At 54.4% G+C, this 17,567-nt stretch overlaps 1 protein-coding gene and 1 long non-coding RNA gene across 4 annotated transcripts; one reads left to right on the forward strand and one right to left on the reverse strand.

Annotated features, from left to right (window-relative positions):
- Positions 1-665: 665 nt before the first annotated feature.
- Positions 666-13,295, reverse strand: TBXA2R (thromboxane A2 receptor). Of its 2 annotated transcripts, none has more exons than XM_064280284.1 (3): positions 12,833-13,295; positions 5,464-6,332; positions 666-2,339 (listed from the first exon to the last, which is right to left on the reverse strand). In XM_064280284.1, the coding sequence occupies exons 2-3, from the start codon at positions 6,247-6,249 to the stop codon at positions 2,094-2,096; spliced, it is 1,032 nt and encodes a 343-aa protein (XP_064136354.1). In that variant the 5' UTR covers positions 6,250-6,332; positions 12,833-13,295; the 3' UTR covers positions 666-2,093. The 2 variants fall into 2 exon arrangements, with proteins under 2 accessions (XP_064136354.1, XP_064136356.1); XM_064280286.1 differs by lacking the exon at positions 12,833-13,295 and adding an exon at positions 8,263-12,753.
- A 433-nt stretch (positions 13,296-13,728) lies between these two features.
- On the forward strand, positions 13,729-16,389 carry LOC135230593 (uncharacterized). 2 transcript variants are annotated; one of them, XR_010321171.1, is made up of 4 exons: positions 13,729-14,706; positions 15,254-15,351; positions 15,834-15,925; positions 16,031-16,389. It is a non-coding gene; the product is annotated as an uncharacterized LOC135230593 (long non-coding RNA). The 2 variants fall into 2 exon arrangements; XR_010321170.1 differs by having other exon boundaries at positions 15,254-15,925.
- Positions 16,390-17,567: the final 1,178 nt, after the last annotated feature.

Consider the following 17,567-nt stretch of genomic DNA (forward strand, 5'->3'; position numbering starts at 1 on the left):
ACCCAGGCCAGCCTGGGCCCAGCCCAACACCTATCGGCCTCCCACCTGGCCCCGACACCACAGGCCTCCACCATGCCCCAGAAGCCCGCCCTTTCTCCCAAGCCCCAGTTAGGACCCCAGAAGTTCCCATCTGCTATATCTGCTGCTCCTGGTTCTTTTCCTAGGGACCCCCTGAGTTCCCAGTCCCCCAAGCCCCCAGCTCAGGGACCTGCCCCCTCCTCCATGCCCCAGGAGCCAGTGCCTGGTCTGCAGGACTCAGAGTCCCTCCTCCATCGTGACAGGCCATAGCTTGGGTGTGACATCATTTTGGCCTCTTTAGAAAAGTGGCCCCCATCTCCCTCCTGACCCTTCCGGCCGGGGTTCCCCAGAAACAGGTGACCTCATTCCCCTAGTGAGCAAGAGAAGGGTGGAAACGGGGGCTTTGGTTTCATCTGGGCCTGGCCCAGAGAGGTGTAAGTGGATCCCAGGTCTGTGGAAGGAAAGAGGGGGGCAGAGGCAGGGGAATGGGGGCCGGAAGCGGCTCCTTCCTCATGTACCTCGAGGGCTGGTGGTGAATAAAGGCACCTTCCAACCTTGTGGCTAAGTGTGTCCTTTGTGGGAGAACTTGGGGGACAGGGATCAGGGTCTGGGGTGCTGGGTGGAAATATGATGCCAACATCCAATGCTTATTAAATGCCTACTATGTGCTGAGCACTTTATTCAATGTCAGATGTCTGCAAGCTCACTATCTGGATGTACAAGCTACTCAACAGATGCTCCATTTGTCTACCAGGGCAATATTAATTGAGCACCTACTACGTGCCAGCTGCTTTATTAAATACCAGATGTGCAAGCCCATGGTCTGAACGTACAAGATGCCTGATAGAAACCCAGCCACCCACCCATGCGGTCAATAGTGAGCACCTGCTATGTGCCAGGTGCTGCTCAAGACACTGGGGCACCTGAAATGCTGTGGAGATAATATATGAATGAATGAATGAATGAATGAACCAACAATAAACTTCTGAGGGATATGAGCCACAGCTGGGGTGGAGGAAGCAGCTGCTTCACCCCGTGGTCTCATGCATATCTCTCCCTCTCTCTTTTTCAACCCAAAATGGGTTTAATCATAGAACCTCCCCGTAAGGGTTGTTGGGAGAATTCAAGGAGCGAGGACTTGCAAAGTGCTCAGTGAACAGTCAGTAACGAGGTGGGGAGAGAAGCTAGATGCAGCGCCACCCTCTCCTTGCTTCCCCAGACCCCAGTCCTGCTCTGGGCTGTATCGTCCGCCGTGGTTGGGTGTATGCAAACCCCAAGGCTGAAAATTTCCCGACCCAAAGCTGGGGGCAGACAGATATTTTGGCAAGAAAGGGGGTGCCCTCCCCATTTACATTCAGTTTTTTTCTAGACGACCTTCTCAAATTGGGGTTTCTGGGGGTGCCAACTGTACCCCAGCAAGGAGGTTATTTTCTCCTTCGAGAGATTTCTGGAAGGTGAGGACTTGCTCGCCCAGGGCCTTAACCAAACCAAAGCCAGTTGCTGTTGATTCCAACTCATAGCAACTCTAAAGGACAGAGTAGAACTGCCCTGTAGGGTTTCCTTGGCTGTAAATCTTTAGAGAAGCAGACTGCCAGATCTTTCTCCCTCAGAGCAGTTGGTGGGTTCAAACCGCCGACCTTCCGGTTAGCAGTGAGCACTTAACCATTGTGCCACCGGCGCTCCTTAACCTGAGCCTTACGAGTTTAATTTTCTCCAGAACCTTCTCCCCGGACACATACACCCTTCCTGGGGCTGGGAGCTCAGAGATGTGAGGGGGCTCAGAAATGGGAGGTGAGGCTTAGAGGAGGGGAGGGGACTCAGAACTGGGAGGGGCTGAGGGAGGGCAGAGGCTTTGTATAGGTGGATCAGGGAGGAGTTGGGGTCCCCAGGTCTGACAGAAATCAGTCCACAGTGCTGGCTCCAGCTCTCCATCTGCCCCAGCACCCCCAGCTCCTGAAACATCAGCTCAGGCAGAGGGAACCATCAGGGAGGACAGCGTTTAACGGGGGACACGCTGGCAGAGCCACTCTGTCTGGCTGTCCTTCCAGAGCCACCACCGATGTCCACTCCAAGGTCTACTGCAGCACGGGTCCCTGGGAGAGCTGGGGCCGCAGCGACAGCGGCCTGGGCCGGGTGCTAAGGCGCGGCTGGAGCCGCCGGATCACAGCGCGGCGGAAGAGGATGTACACCCAGGGGTCCAGGATCTGGTTCCAAGTGGCCACACGCAGGTAGATGAGCAGCTGTTTCTCCACGGCTCGGGGCAGCTGTCCAGCCGGGCTCATGAGAGGTGGGGTCCGCAGCACCGTCTGTGCGATGAAGACCTGCCGAGGGACAAGGGACAGAGTGGTTAGCCAGGACCAGTCCTGCCTCCCAGCCCGGCCCTTTCCCCTTGGTGGCACAGCACCCGGTGAGCCCCTGAGTTAGAGTCTCCCGGCCTTGCTGTGTGACCTCAGGAGGGTTGCCTGACCTTTCTGAGTTTCCCTTAATGTGTGCATAAATGGCACACTCCCTTTAAACCTTAAACCAAAACTATCCCCTGAAGTCTTCTTAAAACCAAACAACGGTTGAGCTTAACTAGTAAAGAATGTCTGCCTTGGGCACTGTGCTTTTTTCAGGAAGTATCTCTAAGGAATCAAACTGATAACAGCAACTTGAGTGGTCAGATAGGAAGCTTAGAGGGTAGTGAGTTTATGTTAATGTGGGAGAAACAATTCGGAAGAATGTAATCAATGTCACTGAATTGTCCATGGAGAAATTGTTGAATTGGTGCCTGTTCTGCTGTGTATATTCTCACCATCAACAACAAAAATAAATTAAAAAAAAAAAATAGCGCACTCTTTCTGCTCTTCTCCTGAAATCGTTCAATATGGTGACGTTACTGTCGTAAAACAAACAAAAACAACCAAACCAGCTGCTGTTGAGTCAAGTCTGACTCATGGCGACCTCCCGTGTTACGGAATGGAATCGAGCTTCCTTTCTAGGGTTTTCCAGGCTGTAGTCCTTGTGGAGAAACCCTGGTGGTGAAGCAGTTAAGAACTCGACTGCTAACCAAAAAGTTGGCAGTTCAAATCTACCAGCTGCTCCTTGGAGACCTTAGGGGGCAGTTCTGCTTCGTCCTACAGAGTCACTAGGAGTTGGAATGGACTAGATAGCTCCTTCTTTACGGAAGGATCCCTGGTGGCACAGTGGTTAAGTGCTCACCTGCTAACTGAAAGGTCAGCAGTCTGAACCCACAGGCCATTCTGAGGGAGGAAGACACGACAGTCTGCTTCCCTAAAGACTTACAGCCTTGGAAACCCTGTAGGGCAGTTCTATGCTGTCCTTTAGAGTCACTACGAGTCGGAACTGACTAGACAGCGATAAGTTTTTAAATGTTTATGGAAGCAGGCTGCCGGGATTTTCTTCTGCGGTACCACTGGGTGGGTTCGAACCACCAAACTTTCGATAGTAAAAAAAGCTGAGTGCAAACTATTTGCGCTACCCAGGGACCTTAGGAATCACTGTTACCGCCACTGTTCTTATTACACCTGGTGTGTTCATTTATTTTCTTTAAGAAAAAAAAAAAAAAAAGATTTCCTGAGCACCACCTACTGTGTGCCAGGCGATGCTGGGGACACATGAGCGCCTAAGACAGAGCCAGCTCCGACCCTCCCAGGCTCACAGTCATCGGGGAGGTGCGTATATGACCAGGTTGTTAGGGCACAGTGACTGGAGCTGTGATGGCGGCCGCCCAGGTGCTGCCAGTGCCCACACCACCGGGGAAGGTAACTGGAGACTAATCGGGGTTTCCCAGGGGAGTTCGGAGGGAGCGTCTGTGGTCTTTGGTCTGAAAGCCATAAGCCATGGATAGGGAAAGATCGTAGAGTAGGGGTTGGTCCTCCACCTGTTTTTTTTTTTTTTGTTTTTGCTAAGAGTGGTCTTACATTTGAATAGTTAGAGAAAAATGAAAAGCAGTACAATATTCTGTGAGCCGTGAAAATGACATGAATTCAAATTTCAGGGTCTAAAAGTTTTTATTGGCACACAGTCATTTTTTGGGGGGGTGTTTGTTTGCTACCAATGTTCTATGTGTAAAGCGCTGGGGAAAAAAAGGCGTATACTATCTTGTGACCCTTGAAAAGATATGAATTCAAATTTCAGGATCCATAAATAAGATTTTACTGGCATACAGCTGTGCTCATTTGATTACGCATGTCCCTGGCAGCTTTCGCTCTGCGATGACGGGGTTAAGTGGCCCGGCTGGCCTGCAAAGCCCAAAATATTTCCTCTCTGCCCTTGACCGACAGTTTAACAACCGACCCTAGGTCCTGAGCAGGCCCAGTCTACAGGCAGGAGACTGAGGCCAGTGTGTGCACATGCGCTAGTCTGTGGGGTGGAGGAGTCAGGGCCTCGCTCAGCCCTGAGCATCCCTACAGGCAGAGGGACCGGGAGCCTGCAAGGGGAGGGTGGTTACAGGATGGTGCTTCTGGCTGAGAAACGAGTTATCCTCCTGGTCTTCCGGGGTCCCTCCCAGTCCTGGTCTCATAGAGCTCAAGGCGCTTCCATATTCGTGTCTTATTATTATTATTTATTGGGTACACGACATGTGCCAAGTCCTATCCACCCACTTCCCCCTCCTCTGCCTCCACCTGGCCCAGCTCATAATCCCCCACCTGGACCAATTCAGTCGCCTCCGCCCTCGTCCCTCACTCCCACCCGAGCCCCCACAGGCTGTTCTCCCCGCAGCAGCCAGAGGGCGCCTGTGAGCACCTGAGTCAGGGCCCCCACTTCCCATGGGGGAAAACTCTTAAGTCCTCCCCGTGGCCCAGCACCACCTGTCCTGTCCCCTCTCTGCCCTCCCCTCCTCCTCCCTCCCCTTAGCTCACTCAGCTTCTTTGCACCTGCTGTTTCTTTTGCCTGGGAGGCTCAGGGCCCATTTACCCATCTCTAGGTAGGCCAAGGTGGGAGAAGCCTCCTGTAGAGCCCCCACTGGTGAACTCCTACACAGCCTTCGATGCCCCAGCTCAAATATCCCCTCCTTGAAAAAACTTTTCCTGACTTATCTCACTCCCAACTCAGGGATTATTATTAAGGTAGTCCCCTCCTTTTTTTTTTTTTTTTCTCCTTATCCGAGGTTTCAGTTACCTGCAGTCAACTGAGGTCTGAAAATGTTAAATGAGTGGCACGATGAAATCTCGTGCAGTCCCACTCCATCCCATTCGGGATGTGAATCATCCCTTTGCCCAGCGTGACCATGCTGATGCTTCCGGCCGGTTAATCTCTTACTGTGCCGAATTTCGAAATTAAACTTTATCATAGGTATGTATGATAGGACAACACAGTATATACAGGGGGGTTTGGTACTATCTGTGGTTTCAGACATCCACTGGGGGTCTTAGGATGCATCCCCTGCTGAGTGGGGACTGCTGTATCACTACAACTGTTACTATGGCTGCTACAACTTACCAGCAGTGGCATCCAGCAGACAGTGGCCACCACCATGATGCCTAGGAGCTGAGCCATCATCTCGACCTCACAGTCCCGGGGGCGCTGCTGGGCGGCCTCCTGCCCGTGGTAGACGCGGCACAGCGTGGCCACACTGACCGTGTTGAGCAGGAAGGACAGTCCGACCGAAAGGCTGCCGAGCAGCACAAACAGCAGACCGAAGGCCACGTCGCCCGGCTCTGCCCCCAGCGTGAGGAAGCACCAGGAGCCGGGGTACTGCATGGTGTAGCGACCCATGCCCAGCAGCGGCAGCAGGCCCACCGCCAGTGCGGTGGCCCACACCAGCCCCACCGTGGCCCAGGCGCGGCGCTGCGAGGAGGTGGCTGGGCGGGAGAAGGGCCGCGTGATGCCGAGGTATCGCTCCGAGGCCATGGCAGCCCCCAGCAGCAGCGGGCACAGGCCGAAGAAGACCATGGCCACGCCCATGAAGTGGCAGAGGCGGCAGCTGGGGTCCACCGCGTGCCAGTCAAAGAGGATGGCGTGCTGGGACACCACGATGGCCCCGGTGGTCAGCAGTCCCAGGAAGTCCGTGAGGACCAGGCCACAAAGGAAGGTGAGGAAGGAGGAGCGGGTGTGCGAGCTGCCCTGCCACGCGCCGGCCAGCACGCTCAGGGCCAGCAGGTTGGAGGCCAGGCCCACCAGGCAGAAGGAGGCGGCGAACCAGGGCGAGGCGATCAGGCGCCGCTCCTCCAGTGTGATGTTCGTCGGCCGGAAGCAGGGCCCCAGAGAGCTGTTATTGGGCCACATGGCGTTGGAGCCAGCTGGGGATGGTTACTACTCCATCTGGCTGATGTTCCAGGAGGGATGAACTGGCAGTGGCTCAGGTACACCTGGGAGGCAGAGAGAGGATTTGCCAGTGGTTTGGTGAACTCCTACATAGCCTTCAATACCCCAGCTCAAATACCCCCTTTTTGAAGAAGGCTTCCCTGACTTACCTCACTTCCCACTTGGGTTGTATTATTACTAATACCACAACTACCATTGCTGTTACTACTACTACTTCTCCTACTATGACACTCTCCAGCTCTGTCTCGCCCCAGACTCAACGTCCTTCAGGGACTAGGACCAAGTTTCTCTCCTCTGAGGCCCCTGGGGAACACCAGGAAGTATTTGCTGGGTCCCAGAGAAGGGCCAAAATGGATGTCAGAAGAGACTATGAAACTTTCGCTTGAATGTTGAACAGCTAAAGCAAATGGAAGAAACGAAGTAAAACAGCTGATCAGAAGATTCTAAAGGGCAGCTCGAGAAGGCAAAGTAAAGTATTATAATGAGATGTGCAAAGAGCTGGAGATAGAAAACCAAAAGGGAAGAACACGCTCGGCGTTTCTCAAGCTGAAAGAACTGAAGAAAAAATTCAAGCCTCGAGTTGCAATAGTGAAGGATTCCGTGGGGAAAATATTAAACGTTGCAGGAAGCATCAAAAGAAGATGGAAGGAATACACAGAGCCTTATACCAAAAAGAACTGGTCAACGTTCAACCATTTCAAGAGGTGGCATATGATCAGGAACCGATGGTACTGAAGGAAGAAGTCCAAGCTGCTCTGAAGGCACTGGCGAAAAACAAGGCTCCAGGAATTGATGGAATATCAGTTGAGATGTTTCAACAAATGGATGCAGCGTTGGAAGTGCTCACTCGTCTATGCCAAGAAACTTGGAAGACAGTTACCTGGCCAGCCAGCTGGAAGAGATCCATATTTATGCCTATTCCTAAGAAAGGTGATCCAACCAAATGCGGAAATTGCAGAACAATATCATAAATATCACACGCAAGTAAAACTTTGCAGAAGATCATTCACAAACGGCTACAGCAGTATATCGACAGGGAACTGCCAGGAATTCAGACCGGTTTCAGAAGAGGACATGGAACCAGGGATATCACTGCTGATGTCAGATGAATCCTGGCTGAAAGCAGAGAATACCAGAAGGATGTTTACCTGTGTTTTATTGATTATGCAAAGGCATTTGACTGTGTGGATCATAACAAATTATGGACAACACTGCGAAGAATGGGAATTCCAGAACACTTCATTGTGCTCATGAGGAACCTTTACATAGATCAAGAGGCAGTTGTTCAGACAGCATAAGGGGATACTGATTGGTTTAAAGTCAGGAAAGGTGTGCATCAGGGCTGTATCCTTTCACATACCTATTCAATCCATATGCTGAGCAGATAATCCAGGAAGCTGGACTATATGAAGAATGGGGCATCAGTACTGGAGGAAGACTCATTAACAACCTGCATTATGCAGATGACACAACATTTCTTGCTGAAAGTGAAGAGGACTTGAAGCACTTACTAATGAAGATCAGAGACCACAGCCTTCAGTATGGATTACACCTCAACATAAAGAAAACGAAAATCCTCACAGCTGGACCAATGAGCAACATCATGATAAACGGAGAAAAGATTAAAGTTGTCAAGGATTTCATTTTACTTGGATCCACAATCAACAGCCAGGGAAGCAGCAGTCAAGAAATCAAACCACGCATTGCCTTGCGCAAATCTGCTGCAAAGGACCTCTTTAAAGTGTTGAAGAGCAAAGATGTCACCTTGAGGACTAAGGTGCACTTGACCCAAGCCATGGTGTTTTCAGTTGCCTCATATGTATGTGAAAGCTAAGAATTGATGCCTTTGAGTTGTGGTGTTGGCGAAGAATATTGACTATACCATGGACTGCCAAAAGAACGAACAAATCTGTCTTTGAAGTACAACCAGAATGCTCCTTAGAAGCAAGGATGACGAGACTACATCTCACATACTTTGGACATGTTGCGAGGAGGGATCAGTCCCTGGAGAAGGACATCATGCTTGGCAAAGTAGAGGATCAGCAAAAAAGAGGAAGATCCTCAACGAGATGGACTGACACAGTGGCTGCAACGATGGACTCAAGCATGAAAATGAGTTGCGAGGACGGCACAGGACCGGGCAGTGCTTCATTCTGCTGTACATCAGGTCGCTATGAGTCAGAACTGATCAGACGGCGGCTAACAACAGAGAAGGGCTGCGGAGGCCGGGGTTTGTACTCCAGCCCAGGCACTCACTGTGCAGCCCCAGGGGAGTGGCTTTTCTCCCCGAGCCTCAGTTTCCCCATCTGTCACCCATCCAAACCCTTAGTCGACTGCAGTATTCAGAATAGATTTCACTAGTCAAATTCTGGCATCCAGGGCAAGTCTGGTGTGGGAGGGCAGCTGGTTGTCAGCCAAGGGTCACCAGCTCCGGAGCCAGGGCATAGGGCAGGATTTTTCCAGAATGCATGTGGGGGAGGCTCGACCCCAGTGCTGCCTTAGTGGGATTCCAAGTGTTGTTCATTGCCTTTCAGTTGCCTCATGTGCATGTGAAAGCTAAGAATCCATGCCTTTGAATTGTGGTGTTGGCGAAGAATATTGAATATACCGTGGACTGCCAAAAGAACGAACAAATCTGTCTTAGAAGAAGTACAACCAGAATGCTCCTTAGAAGCTAGGATGACGAGACTGCATCTCACATACTTTGGACATGTTGTGAGGAGGGATCAGTCCCTGGAGAAGAACATTATGCTTGGTGAAGTAGGGGATCAGCAAAAAAAAGGAAGATCCTCAACGAGATGGACTGACACAGTAGCTCCAACAATGGGCTCAAGCATAAAAAGGAATTGCGAGGATGGCACAGGGGATTATGTGGGTTCTTTTTCCCGTTTCTGTGGCCTCTAGCTTTTATAACAAGTAATAAGCCCTGAAACCCAGTTCCATTTTGGGAATCAAAAAACCCCCAGCTTATCTGGAATGCTGGGTTCCCTAGGAATGGGTTATAAACAGCATGGGGAAGGACCGGTTCCCGGCGTGGGACTGGAGGAGAAAGCCAGAGAGACGCTTGGCTGGATGGACTCACGTGGATGAATCGGCAGTACCATGGCACCAAGGCCAGATGTGATGAAATAGACTAAAAATAAAGCAAGGCCATTCAATAAACAGCCCCAATTCTCAAAAAGGACACACCCTGGCGGACCTCAAAGTCCAGAGAGAGGCAGAAACTTATGCAAGGTCACCCAGGAGGCTGGGTCTGGAACCCTGCTCCCCTGCCCCTTGCTCTGGGCACAAAGCACAAGCCATCTCTGGCTCCGCAGTGAGGGTGCAGTTGGGGGAGGGAATGGAGGAGGGCCGCATGGGGCATTGAAGGCTGTGTAGGAGTTTGCCCGGGCCAGGCAGTGAAAGCTGGTAGGTACTACTTTTATCCTTATTTTGCAGAGGGGGTAAACTGAGGCACAGAGTGGTTAAGTAACTTGCCCAAGGCGACCAAACCCAGCAGGAATTGAGCTGACATTTAAACTCAGGCCGAGTTACATATAAATATACATTTATTATTCTTGATAGCTGTGGAGTCACTTCCGACTCACAGCGAACCCATGGGTTACGGAGCAGGATTTTCTTGGCTGTAATCTTGACAGAAGCCCGTCACCATCGAGCCAGTCAATTCTGACTCATGGCAAACCCATGTGTGTCAGAGTAGAACTGCACTCCGTCGGGTTTTCGGGGGTTGCTATTTTGGAAGCAGATTGCCAGGCCTTTCTTCTGAGGTCCCCCTGGGTGAGTTCGAACCACCAATCTTCAGGTTAGCATTCAATCGCAAACAGTTCGTGTCACCCACAGACCCTATAAATATGCATAAATACTTGAAAAGCACGCTAGGGATTGAATGGCTGCTGGAAAGCAGATGTGGGCTGTAATTATACGAATTTTCTTTAGGAACAGAATGGAAGTTTGTAAAAAGTCAGTCCGTCTAGATTTGAATCCTACCTGGCTTGGTCACTTAGCTGCCCAATGACCTTGGACTGAAGTCCCTGCTCTAAGCCTCAGTTTCCCTGCTTGTAAAATGGGGACGATGGTGGGAAGGAGCTAATCCAGCCTTGAGCATGCAGTAGGTGCTCAGTGGAAGCCGTTGGTAGCCATGGAAGTGAATGTGTGTGTGGCTGCCAGTCCTCACTCCCCACCTCGTTAACTGGTGCCTTGGCAGAGCCTCCTGTCAAACCTCATAAATTATCTAGCTCCTGACAGCAGTAGTGAGCTTCCCTCCCAGGCCAAGAGCCAACGCCACAGTAGACTTAGTGGGAGCAGGGCCTCAGGTGGACAAACTGAGGCTCAGAGAGTCAGGGTGAGGGATCTGCCCTGGGGAGGGGGGTTTGGCCCAAGACTCTAGGGCAGCAACATTCTCTTTGCAGCTTCAGATTTGGCACTTGAATTCCTCCTGGGACAGTGAGCTCCCTCCCTAGCAGGCTGGCATGAGATGGTTCTGAACATTCCTGCAGGCTCAGTTGAGTCTGCGGCCATTGCCCCAGTCCTGGCCTCCCAAATCTCATGGGCCTTTCTGCCCCCCACCCTTATGCACCAGGGGACCCACACACAGGGTTCCCTCATGACCCCCGTGCCTAGGGACAAACCCATAACCCAGAGCCCTTGGCCAGGGGGAGGCTGGAAGCTGGCACTGAATCTTCTGGCCACAGCTGGCAGTTTCCAGTCCCCCCAGCGGGTACAGGTGATAGCAGCCGTGTTAAATTCCACAGGCAGAGGGCTGGTCAGGGGACCTGGCACGGTCTCCCCTACTCCCACGTTGGCCAGGAGCGCCAGCGCGGCCTCTACCAGTGGGGACTATTCTCTCCTCAGACCGAGTTCTGGCAGCAGCACTGTGAGGCCCCAGAACTATCACCTCCCTCTCTGTGCCGATGGCAGGCGTGGACGCCGGATTCCGCCTAAGGACCAGGAGGTATGGACTTGGAGGACCCAGGGTTCTGGCATTCTAACGGTCCCAGTTCTGGAATCCTGCAGCCTCCAGGTTTTAGAATTCCAAGGGGCTGGAACTTTGACGATGGGAGGGGGCTTCTGGAATTCGGCTGGAGGAATTGCCGCCTCAGGTACTAGCTCTGGAGGACGGGGACTCAGCTCTCCCTCGTCCAGGCACTGTCCTTGATCAGGGACCAAAGCGCAGGGTGTAGGGGGGCCCTGGGACCAGCCTGGGCCCCCTCATGCCACCCAGGATGGAATGTGTGCTTTGGTTCCCAAGAATCGGCCCCTCCTCCACCTGATGCTTCCCCATCGTCACCCACCCCCCCTCAGGCGTCAACTCGTGATCCCCCTATCTGTCATGAAGTCTCATCTTTGACGCGACACCCCACTGTGGCTTTTCTGTCTGCCTGTCCCCAGGCCTGGGCCCGCCCAGCCTCCCCTAGTGGCGAATCTGCCTCAGACAAGCCTGGATTTGAGGCTCGGGTCTGCCATGGCGGAGGAGCAGGGGGCTGGGGGCTGCCGAGCCTCAGCTTTCCCCTTTGGGCTGCTCCATCCAGGCCTGCCTCACTCCTGTTCCTGAGCCTGTGCCCCACTGTGGCCTGCCTGGGGGCCTCCCTGCTCTGGGCTGTGGGGCAGCCAGGCGGGGCACCGAAAGCTCTCAGTGGCCTCAGCAGGCCCTGGCTCCTCAGCCTCTGTTTCCCATGTTCCTTCAGTCCCCTGACAGTGGGCCAGGTGAACTCGGACACCTGTTGACCTGACACCGTGGGGACCATGTCAGTCCCCAGGCCAGGAGAGGCCCAACACCTGATGTTGGCCCGTGGTTGTGGACCCCCCATGCCCGTACACACACACACAGGACACATACCAGACCCACGGAGACACTGTCAGTCCCCAGGCCACCCATCTCCCTGCCTCACAGGCAGCTGGAGGGCTTGGCTTCTGTGAACTTTTCCTGTTGGTGACACCATCCCCACCCCTAACCCCAGGGGTGCACAGTGGGGGCGCCAGCCTTGGGCCCCATGCATGCGGTCCCCTTGGTGACTCAGTTTCCTCATCTGCCAAATGGGCACCCTCCTAGCGCTCATCGTGGCTCTGCTGGGGGCGCCACATGAGGGGGTGGGTGGGAGAAGAGGAGACAGGCCCAGCCTGTGAGGCCTGGGTTCATGGTGGATGCAAGAGTCCCTGTGAACTGGCCAGAGCTGGCCAATACACAGACACAGACAGACACACGGACACACAGGATAGACATAACACACACAGACATACAAGGACAGACACACAGACATACACAGACACAGGCACACAGGACAGACAGAGACACAGCTCCCCATGCAGGGTGGGTGCTCACCACCACACCCAAAACCCAACACATTCCCGCCCTCGCTCCGGCAAAGACCCGGAAACCGGCCCCACGATCTCCCCTCGGCAGCAGGACCACAGCTCCCTCCCGGGCATCCACATCCCGACACCCAGCACCTGGCCGCTCTACCGCCCACCGGGACGCACCCCGGGCCACCCAGAGTGCCTCCCCGCCCCCCCCCGCCTCCCACGTCCCCTCGAGAGCCGGCCTCACCTGGCGATGGGAACGTTTCGGGGTCCTGGCGGACGTGGGGGTGCCGAGGCCGGGTGTGGGAGGATCCCAGAGAGCAGGCTGCCCCCGGGGAAACCGAGTCACGGCCGGGGCGGGCGCCGCCACGCCTCTGCGGGCTCGGCTGGCGGGCGCGGCGGCAGGGGAAGCTGGGTGGGGGCGGGGGCCCGCGGGCCGGGGTCCAGGAGGAGGGGAGGTCCCCGGGCCTGCAGGGGCTTCCCGGGCTAAAAATGGTCTGGGGCGGGGGATCCTCTCCGCCGCCCGCTGCTCTGTTGCTCTGTCCTTGTCTCGGTGCCTCTCCTTCTGTCTCTGTGTCTCTCCTTCTGTCTCTGTCTCTAGCCAGCACCTCCCCCTCCCAGCGCCGGCCACGCCCCCAGGCCCGGGCCTGGCCGATTGGGGTCAGCTGCCGCCCCTAGCCTGGCCGGGGGGGACCCCCGGGGTTGCTGGAGGAGGGGGCGCCTGCGGGCCACAGGGGACAGGGCACAGTGCCCGGGGGGTCGCCTCCTCCCTGCTCCGGGTCCCGCTCCCGGTTCTGTCCGCCGCCGCCGCCAGGCCCCAATTATTCACGGCCTGGGCAGCACCCAAGCCCCGGAGTGGGTGGGGCGGGTGTGGGCCGGGTGGGGTCAGCTCCCACTGGGGCGCCCAGAGGCGAGGGTCCCAAGCCTGCTAACCCGGAACAGTTGGGCCCGACATACAGTAGGTGCTTAATAAGCGAGGGGCCTATTTCAGGTCCCTGCCAGGGGACGGGTTGGGAGGGGGTGCAGGAACATTTTTGGGGTACAGACCTCTCCAGGGAGAAGGTTCTATTCCAGAAGCTTCCTGGGCAAGGCAGCCTGGGAAAGGCTTTCTGAGAGCAGGTGAGAGGAGGGTGGTAGGTGAGGGTCTTCCGGGGGAAGGTCCTTTGAGGACAAATCCTTGGGGGTAGCTTTGAGGCAAGGGTGGGGAGAGGGAAAGGCCTGGGCTGGGAGGCACGCCCCCATGAGCCAAGGGTAGGGAAGGAGCCTGTCACCAGGAATGATGGTAGGGTTGGGGCCAGGGAGCTGAAGCTGACTTGGGAACGGGCTCACAGGCAGGCTTGGCTTCCCTGAAAGAGCTGGGGTCATCAGCCCAGGGGGTAAAAGCAGAGGGTGTCCAGGCTGGGCCTGGCTGAGCAAGGCTGGCTCCTTCCTGTTACCATCTTCGGGGCTGAGAGCCTGGGATCAGCCTTTGAGGGTGAGTGGAGGGCAGGACTTGGCCGTGAAGGGATGACCAGGGCTACCGTTTACACACACAAAGCAGGGACAGTCCCTTGACCCTGGGTCAGAGCCTGGAAGGGAGTGGAACTGGTCTGTCCTGGCCTTGACCCTGCCCCACCCGGTCCCTTGGGCCAGGCTCTGAGCAAGGAGAATGGACTTCTGCCTTCCCCACTCTGGCCCTGGCCTCCCTCCAGCAGTGTTTGGAAGCCTCCTTTTTGTCCCCTCTGGCTTCCCCACTCAATATCCTTCCTCCTTCTGACCTCCAGTCTTCTGTTCATGCCTTCCATCCCCCTAGAGGGTCCCACTCCCATTCCATCCCATTGTCTGAACCATTTAACCCTAACTTCTCTTTCCAACTTCTATGTATCCATCAAAGCCCTGGCTCCAAGGCTCCCACCTCTGTAAGGCCTTCCCTGATCTCTCCCCCCAGTTCCTCTTCAAGTGTGTAACTCTGTGCCAAGCCCATGTGGTGGGACCATTCTGAGCCCCAGATAAGACTTGGAACCAAGCCTGCCCTCAAGGATGTCCAAAGCTGGAGAAAGAGCTGGACACAGACAATTCCAGCCCCCTGAGGTCAGGGCTGGGCCAGAGAGAGCAACAACAGGACTTAAGGGAGCCCAGAAGGTGAGCTGGGAAAGCAACCAGGGGGGAGAGGGCATGGGAACTGAGGCTTTGTGGGATGAGTAGGAATTCCCCAGTTCAGAGAGACAGAAATTGCAAGTGCAAGACTTGGGAGGCAAGAGAGAGTGTGAGGCTGTGGGGAACTGCAGGAAGGTCAAATGTGGTGGGAAAGGAGGCAGGGCTGGGGCTCCAGATGGATGGGGTATGAGATGGGGGAGGTATCTGTTCCCACTTCCTCTGCCCTCAGCCCTGTGATAACTGGGACAGTGACCCTTTTAGGAAGTAGCCTGGGCAGAGCACTTGCACTAAGTCTGATTCTCACCACACTTGCAAGGGAGGGGGCTGTTGTTTTTGTTAGGTGCTATCAAGTCGGTTCTGTCTCATAGTGACCCTATGTACAACAGAATGAAACACTGCCCAGTCCTGTGCCATCCTCACAATCATTGCCATGTTTGAGCCCGTCGTTGCAGCCACTGTTAATCCATCTTGTTGAGCATCTTCCACTTTTTCAATGACCCTCTACTTTACCAAGCGTGATGTCCTTCTCTAGGGACTGGTCCCTCCTGATACCATGTCCAAACGACGTGAGAGGAAGTCTCGCCATCCTTGCTTCTAAGGAGCGTTCTGGTTGTACTTCTTCCAAGACAGGTTTGTTGGTTCTCTTGGCAGTCCATGGTATATTCAATATTCCTTGCCAGCAACATAATTCAAAGACATCAATTCTTCAGTCTTCCTTATTCATCGTCCAGTTTTCACATGCATATGAGACAATTGAAAATACCATGGCTTGGGTCAGGTGCACATTAGACCTCAAGGTGACATCTTTGCTTTTTAACACTTTAAAGAGGCTTTTTGCAAGCAGATTTGCCCAATGCAGTGCATCTTTTGATTTCTTGACTGCTGCTTCCATGGCTGTTGATGGTGGATCCAAGTAAAATGAAATCCTTGACAACTTCCATCTTTTCTCCCTTGATCATGATGTTGCTCATTGGTCCAGTTGTGAGGATTTTTGTTTTCTTTGTGTTGAGGTGTAATCCATACTGAAGGCTGTGGCCTTTGATCTTCACCAGTAAGGGCTTCAAGTCCTCCTCACTTTCAGCAAGCAAGGTTGTGTCATCTGCATCACGCAGGTTGTTAATGAGTCTTCCTCCGATCCTGATGCCCGATCTTCTTCATATGGTCCAGCTTCTCCGATTATCTGCTCAGCAAACAGATTGACTAGGTACGTGAAAGGCTACAGCCCTGCCATTCGCCTTCCCTAATTTTAAACCCCGCAGTATCAGCCTGTTCCAGTCCAGTGACTGCCTCTTGATCTATCTGTGTACAGGTTCTGCATGAGCACAGCTAATCCGTTGCCGTTGACTCATAGCGACCCTGTAGCACAGAGTAGAACTGCGCCATGAGGTTTCTCAGGAGTGGCTGGTAGATGCGAAATGCCGGTTGGCAGCTGAGCTCTTCACCAGTGTGCCGCCAGGGCTCCAGCAGGTTCCGCCTGAGCACAGTGAAGTGTTCTGGAATTCCCATTCTTGGCAATGTTACCCAAATTTGTTATGATCCACAGAGTTGAAGGAAACCCCGGTGGCACAGCGGTTAAGAATGCCTTTGACAGTCAGTAAACACAGGTAAAGATCTGTCTCATATTCCCTGCTTTCAGCCCCGATGCATCTGACGTCAGCACTGATAGCCATCATTCCACAGGCAGTAAAGACGCATGTTCTATAAATGGGGAAACCGAGGCCTGGAAGGAGGAATTGATGGGCCCAACACCACATGTGGGATTTGAAGTTGGTGGGGCTGGTGGCTAGGGTCTCCTGGCCTTGGTTTCCCCTCTGCTCATGGGTGGGTGGACAGGAGCCTCAGGAGGGACAGAGAGAGCCTAGGGGGCGGATGGTGAGAACAGGGGCCAGGCTCAGGACGTGCCCCCCGTAGCTGTGGTTTCCGGTGGGGCCAGGAAGGGAGCCTCTATTCTTAGCCGCCAACACAGTCAAGGGCAGGAAGACGCTGGGATGGGGGTTGGAGGCAGCTTCCGGGACACCACGTGCATCTCAGGCTGAGGTGGGGATTGTGAGGCAGCTGGCCTCCACCTAGCCTGGGCCTCCACCCAGCCTGAGCCTCCAGCCTTCCCGAGGGGTATCCTGACACCCAGCTCAGTGGCCCTGCTCAGCTCACTCACCCTCCGTGGCTCTCCAGAGGCCCTGGGGGAGTCTGGATCCTGGGCTGAGCATTGGACCCTGCTGTGTCCCCTGCCCTGGGCACATGTGCCTCCCTGTCCTCTGCAAGGTGACACCACCTCCTCCTGGGCCTAGCTGCCCTGTCCTCCAGGGAACCTTCACTGTTCTTTCTGGTGTCCCCCAGCCCCAGTGCCTCCTCTGCCCCAGCCTTGACTACTTGGGGTGTCTGCCCAGCTCAGCCTCCCTCCAGACTGGGGGCTCCCTAACATCAAAACAGCTGGTTCTTCCTGGCTAAACACACACCCAGTAAGCCGGGGGACGGCTGCCTCTTTCCCCTAGCCTGGAGCAGCCATCTTTCTTGGGGTCAGTGCTCTGCCTGGACCTCAGAGGACCTTGGGGCTGGGAGGATCTTTCCAGGGGCAGTTGAGGAAACCAAGGCTGGAACCTGGGTGGTAGCCTGGGAGGTGGGATTCTCCAAGTTGAAGAAACCTGGGTTCCAATCCTGACGCTGCTGCCACTTTCTAGGCTGGAAAACATGGACCCCTGTGGGCCTCAGAAGGAGCCTTGGTGGTGCAGTGGTTAAGCATTTGGCTGTTAACTGAAAGGTCAGCAGGTCAAACCCACCCAGTGGCTCCATGGGAGAAAGACCTGGCAATCTGCTCCCATAAAGATTACAGCCTAGCAAACCCTCTG

This window comes from Loxodonta africana, chromosome 3, assembly GCF_030014295.1.
Source record: "Loxodonta africana isolate mLoxAfr1 chromosome 3, mLoxAfr1.hap2, whole genome shotgun sequence".
Taxonomy (NCBI): Eukaryota; Metazoa; Chordata; class Mammalia; order Proboscidea; family Elephantidae; genus Loxodonta; species Loxodonta africana.